The following is a 6,908-nucleotide window of genomic DNA, read 5'->3' on the forward strand; positions in this document are numbered from 1 at the left end:
TTTTGTTAATTCCTTTTGTTTTTGTATTTAAATCTGGGAGAAGAACTGAGGAGTTTATAAGGAGGTGTAAGACTTCTCCCCAAACAGCGCTTTGCTGTTTGGGGTGCTACTGGGAGTGGGGTTACCCACGGCGTGTTACGGACAGGATGGAAACTAACAAGGAGAAAGACAAAGGTGTAGAGTGGAGAATGGGACATGGAAATGCAGCAACAGGTCGGAGTTATGAGAAGAAACTGACTGTGTTGGTAGAAATAGTTGGAAATGAAAGAATTACGATGATGGAATTATTGCGGAAAGTAAAAGAAGAGTGTGGTGAAGTCATTGGCTGTAGATACAAGAATCCAAGGGAATATGAACTGACCATGCATGAGGAGAAAGGGAAAAAGAAGTTATTAGATGGAATAAAAATTAGAAACGGGAGTATTTTGGTGAAGGAGATCAATAACAGCGAGACTGTGGTCTCTTTCCTGAACCTGCCAACCTACATAACTGATGAGGAAATAATAAAGAAATTAACAGACTGGGGAGTGACAGCGGCTTCTGCAGTGAAAAGGAGAATGTGGCCAGGGACTGGAATCGCTGATGGGACGAGGTTCCTAAAGGTCAAGTTTACGGAAAAGGTAAAATCACTCCCATACTCAACGAAGTTCGAGATAGTGGGAGGAACCGAGCACTTTCGGGTGTTACACGACAGACAGGTGAAGGTATGTCGCCTGTGCATACAGCCAGGACATATTGTTAAAGACTGCCCGAACTTTAAATGTTATAAGTGTGGCGGGCAAGGACACTATGCACGGGAGTGCAGCGAAGGGAACTGCACGGTGTGTTGGAAAAGAAATGAACTGTGTGTATGCAACGCAGCAGAAGAGGACGACAACAAAGAGGAGACGGGGGACACCGTGGACCTGTATGGTGAAATTGAAGAGACCCAACTATCAAGTGGTGAAGTAGGAGGCGAGGAATGGAGTGAGCTGGAAGGTATAATGGAGGCAGGATGGTCGGGAAAAAGCAGGAGGCATACTAACGTGAGTGGTGGGATGGATAATGAAATGACAACCGACGGGGATGGGAGAAATAAAAGAGATGATAACAAAAATCAACTAGATATGGTAGTGGGAAAAGCAGGAGCATCGACGAGAATACAAGAAGGGAATGGAGACGAGGAAGAAGAAGAGGGGATGATTATACAAGAGACTAATGTTCTTTTGATAAACATTATGGACGAAACTGGGAAAAATGAAGCTGTTTCTAAGCAACTTAAGAGGAAAATGGAAAAGGGTGAAGAAGGCAGCGCCAAAAAGTAAGAGGTAATATCTGTTTAATGAGACACATAAATGTTTATGTTATTATTTTTTTTATTTTTCTTATGGATGAAGTATTGAGCATTGCTTGTTTGAATTGTAATGGCCTGAGGGACATGGACAAATTTAAACGGGTGATAAGTGGGCTTAATGCTCAAGTAATATGTCTACAGGAGACAAATTGGACAGATGATTTAATGGAAGGGGTTAAAAAGGTTTGGGATGAGGAGATACATGTAAACCACGGCACCCAAAAAGCCTGTGGGGTAGCAATTTTGATTAGAGGTGGGAGGATGTATAATATAAAACAAATACAAAATGATGGTAAAGGGAGGGTATTGGGAATAGATTTTACACTTCAAAAAGATAAATATAGATTAGTTAATATGTATGCTCCAAACGTGGAAACTGAAAGAAAAGAGGTTTTTATGATGCTGAAACCTTTATGTATTGGGAATAGTGTAGTGGTGGGAGATTTTAATGTGAAATGTTCAAGACTAGACATAGCTAAAAATATGGTGTACAAAGAGGATACTTCTAGAAAATGTTTAAAAATGTTAATGCAGAGTAAGGATATGGCAGATGCCTGGAGGGAGGAAAATCCGTACAAGAGAGAATTTTCAAGGAGGCAAATGGTGATGGGGGACCTTAAACAAAGTAGAATAGATTTATGTTTGGTTAAAAGAGATATTTTACGACATATAAAGAATGTGAGTTATAACTTCACAGGTATAAGTGATCATGCAGTAATGACAGTGAAATTGGGGGAAACTTTGAAGGAAAAGGTGGTGGTACGTGGTGTCTAAATTCTGCTTTATTAAAGGAAGATGCATATAGAAAAAGTATAGAGAAGTGTATTAAATACGAAATGGAAAACTCCTTATATGAAGAAAATATATGTGAATGGTGGGGTAGATTAAAAAAGAAAATTAAAAGGTTGAGTATTAGATACTCGAAACAGAGAAATCACATGGAAAAATGCAAATTGGATACTATGTACAGGTTATTGGAAGAAGAAGTTGGGAAAATTGAAAATAATCCTGAATATACGAAAGAACCATATTATCAGATAAAAGCAGAAATAGAGGTGTGTGAAAAAGAAAAATGTAAAGGTGCTAAAACAAGGAGCAGAGCACAATATGTTTTAGATGGGGAAAGATGTACAAAATTTTTTTTGAATTTAGAGAAGAAAAAACAAGGAAAGAAATTTATTACGGAATTGGTAGACGAGGATGGGGGGAAAGTTACGGACTATGTAGATATTTTAGAAAGGGTTGATAGGTTCTATAGGAATTTACATAAGAAAGAGAACATAAAACAAGAGGATATAGATAGGGTTTTAAGAAATGTTAATATAAGCCTTAGTGATGAAGATAGGGAGTTGTGTGAGGGAGACATAACTCTAGAAGAAGTAGAAGAAGCAATTAAACAGACAAAGACAAATAAAAGCCCAGGGGCAGATGGATTAATACACGAATTTTATAAGATCTTTGTTAAAATTTTGTCACCGATTTTGTTAAAAATGTTTAGGGAGATGGAAAGAAAAAAGGAAGTTCCAAAATATGTGTGTAAGTGGATGATAACGATTCTTTTCAAAAATAAGGGTAGTCCACTCAATTTAGAAAACTATAGACCTCTAAGCTTATTAAATACAGAGTATAAAATTTTAACAAAAATTTTAGCCAATAGACTCAAAATGGTCATTGGGACCATAATTGCACCAAATCAAGCTTATAGTATCCCAGGGAGAGACATAACGGACACAATTTGCACAATAAGAGATGTGGTGGGAAGTATGAGGGAGGATCAAGAAGGTGGAATAATTTTATGTATAGATTTAAATAAGGCTTTTGATAGAGTGGAACATGCTTACTTGGAGCAAACAATGAGAAAATTTGGTTTCGGGAATAGAATGCTGGAATGGATCAATCTGCTATACAGTAAAGCGGAAAGTTGTGTTAAAGTAAATGGGGTTTTGACAGACCCTTTTCCACTTGAAAGGTCAGTGAGACAAGGATGTCCGATGTCTGCCTTATTATATTCAATATCGGTTGAACCACTAGCCATAAGGGTTAGAGCGGACAAAAAAAATAAAGGGTATCCAAATACCAAATAGTGGTGAGAGCGTAATACACCAATACGCAGACGATACGACATTTACGATTAAGGATGTAGAAAGTATAAAAAATGTAATGAAGCACATAGAAATGTATGGGAAAGCATCGGGGGCAAAAATAAACATTGAAAAATCAGAAATAATGAGCATAGGAGGTGTGGACTTGAGAGGGTGTGACATACCTTTTAAAATTGCTAAAGACTATGTTAATATTTTAGGAGTTCAAATTGGAGAGAATATGAAGGGTGCAAGGGATGCCACATGGACGGGGATTTTAAATAAAATAAAGCAAGTACTCCAATTCTGGAAATTAAGAGAACTAATGTTAAGAGGGAAAGTTATGGTTGTGAACTCTTTGTTGCTCTCCAAATGCAACTATATTTTAGGCGCAGTTGATTTACCACAATGGGTAATTAAAGAGATGACTGAGATAACAAATAATTTTATGTGGGGAGGGAAAGGAGTTAAAATAGCAAGGAAAACATTAATTGCAAGTTATAAAGAAGGAGGATTAGGATTGATTGACTTAGAAGTTAAAAAGAAGGCCATAAGGGTAAAAACGATGAAGAAGTATTTATACGATAAGGTGGAGTATGGATGGAAAGGTTATATGAAGGATGTGCTGGACAAATGTAGTGGATGTGGGGAAGAAGGGCTTTTTATGGGATTGAATAAGACGATGTATGAGAAAGTGTCACTGTTTTATCAGGAAGTGCTTAGCGTGTGGGCAGATGTTATAGGGAATATACAGTATGAGTGTGAAAATATAAATCAAGTTTTAAAACAACCGATATTTTTAAATCCAAAAATTAGAATGAAAGAGAGAGTGTTTTATGACAAATTGTTTATGAAAGCTGGAGTGAGACAAGTTAAAGATATAGCATATGAATTTGTAAGAGGTTTTTTACCTAACAGAGCCATATGAGATTGTGTTTCGGAGTGGGATGATGAAATCAAAATGTCAAAAGTAGACTTGATGTGTGAAAATATTAAGATGAGTCTGCCCAGAGCATGGGTAAAGAGCATTGAAAATGAAACTGTTAAACCTGGGGAATGGGGATTGCCTGATTTGTATTTTGATGGGGGTGATGGGAAAAGACTATTAAGTGGAGTAACTACTAATATGATGTACAAATTTATTTTGAAGAAAGAGATCAAATTACCGGCATCAGAAAATGTGTGGTCTAAAGTGCTTCCTGGCTTAAAGGTTAAGGAAATTTGGGAAAATCTATGGGTAAAATACAATGGAATAGAATGTGAAAACCTGGATTTTAAATTAAGGCACAACAGAATCTACACAAGTGGTCCTTCACCAGATAAATAAGAACATAAATAGGGATTGTGATGTGTGTAGATCTGCTCCAGAAACGTTGATGCATGTTTTTTTAGAGTGCAGAGAACTTGAGGGTTTCCATGAAAAGCTAAAAGAACTAATCAAAGAAAACTGGAGGAAGAATGTTAAACAAGATGAATGGAAGAAACTGTTTTTATTTGGAGGTTGTGTTGACTATAAAGATAAGAAAGTAAATCTCTGCAATTATGTACTGAGTCATGCAAGATACGCTATATGGGCACGGAGGAACTTAGCGTTTTATGAAGGGAAAAATGTAGATATCTGTACAATGTTCAAAAATATACTGAGGGAAAATGTTTGTCTTATGTGGAAATATTTGGAAAAAGCTTTTCTAACGGACTGTAATCTTATAAATGTGAAAGATGGAAAGAAAATGTATTTAAATTTCTGAGCAGTTGTCTGTGTACTGTGGATTGTAATGATATAGTTTGTGAAATGTAAAATTTGTATATTTTTGATAATAAAAAAAAAAAAAAAAAAAAAAAAAAAAAAAAAAGCACGCCCGATCTCGTCCGATCTCGGAAGCTAAGCAGGGTTGGGCCTGGTTAGTACTTGGATGGGAGACCGCCTGGGAATACCAGGTGCTGTAAGCTTTGGAGGGAAGTCATGGCCTAATGGTGAGGGAGTCGGGCTTGTATCCTAAAGGTTGCCGGTTCGATTCCCACACCGGCAGGAATTGAAGGTGGGGAGTGTGAATGAACAGCGCTCTTTCCACCTTCAATACCAAGATTGAAGTGCCCTTGAGCAAGGCACTGAACCCCCAGTTGCTCCCCGGGCGCTGGAGCAATGGCTGCCCAATGCACCAGTGTGTGTTTGTTCACTTCTCACTGCTGTGTGTGTGCACTTGGATGGGTTAAATGCAGAGCACCAATTTCGAGTATGGGTCACCATACTTGACAATACATCACGACTTTCATTGGAAACAAAATATACCAGAACTTAATTTTTTGTTTGTTTTTTATTTAATACAATATTACCAACCAAACAAAAGAACATAATTTGTGAACTGTTCCAACCACTGTGAGTGTGTCCATGTGTTTAACTGTACAATTATACTTATGGCTGTTAACTTATTCTGCGACTGAGGACAGTTCATGTCATTAAGACAAGTTCATCCTGGGATCATTGTTGATGTCAAATGATCTTGACTATGGGGAAGTATTTGTGCGCAGAGAAGTCAAATTCAGGAAGGGCCTACAAAGAAAATAGGGAAGAAATCAATTAATTTCACATCTCATTTCATCAAAGTTAAAGTCTATGAACAATTTAAGCATCTGTAACCACAGGACATCATTTTGAGTCATCTTCAATTTTTAATAAAAATGTAATTCTGTTTCTGCTCATTGTACAAACATTGTACCTTGGTCTCCTTCTTGTGTCCTCCAGCCAGCAGTTTCATTACTACAATATTGGGTTTGGCCACTTTTAGAATGCGGTTAACCTACAACAAGAATCAGCATATCAGTCACTTCTTTATAATATATAAAATTTTAAGTCATTATAATATATACAATAACTTGTTATGAGTAATTTACTACATATATGATATACATACACTATATTGTCGAAAGTATTGGGACACCCCCTTCTAATAAAAAGGTTTGACTACTTTAGTAATTTCCATGAGTACAAATTTTAATGTTTAAGCATATAATGATATTCTAGGGAATTGTGTGCTTCTAATTTTATAGCAACTGTTTGCACAGGACCCTTTCTATTCTAACATGACAATGCCTCTGTATATAAGGCAAGGCTCATAGAGAAATGATTGATTGAGTCAGTGTGGAAGAACTTGACTGGTCTGCAGAAAGCAAAGTCCTAATCCCAGCTGAACTCCTCTGGTGTGACTTTAAATGCAGACCTTGAGCCAAAATCTCATCGCCAAACACCAATAACTTGTACATACACTATGGACAAAAGTATTGGGACACCCCCTTATTTAGAACAGAAAAAGGCATTTCCAAAACTGTGGCAACAAAGATGAAAGCATAATTTTTGTATTTAAAAATTATATTTCCATCTCAGTTGCACCGGTTTTGTACCCAAATATACAAGTCAGTGATGAGTTTTTGGCTCAAGGTCTGCATTTGAAGTCACACCAGATGTGTTCAGCTGGGATTAGGACTTGGCTTTAATA

General features: G+C 37.0%; 1 protein-coding gene across 1 annotated transcript in view; it reads right to left on the reverse strand.

Moving 5' to 3' along the window:
• Positions 1 to 5,710: 5,710 nt before the first annotated feature.
• naa35 (N-alpha-acetyltransferase 35, NatC auxiliary subunit) overlaps positions 5,711 to 6,908 on the reverse strand; it is a 39,869-nt gene continuing 38,671 nt past the window's right edge. The window contains exons 21-22 of the mRNA XM_073819177.1: positions 6,132 to 6,212; positions 5,711 to 5,965 (exon numbers count right to left, since the gene is read on the reverse strand). Coding sequence (XP_073675278.1) covers positions 5,906 to 5,965; positions 6,132 to 6,212 — 141 coding nt within the window. The 3' untranslated portion in view covers positions 5,711 to 5,905. The remainder of the gene's footprint in view (positions 5,966 to 6,131; positions 6,213 to 6,908) is intronic.

The sequence above is a fragment of the Garra rufa genome, chromosome 15 (assembly GCF_049309525.1).
Source record: "Garra rufa chromosome 15, GarRuf1.0, whole genome shotgun sequence".
Lineage (NCBI taxonomy): Eukaryota > Metazoa > Chordata > Actinopteri > Cypriniformes > Cyprinidae > Garra > Garra rufa.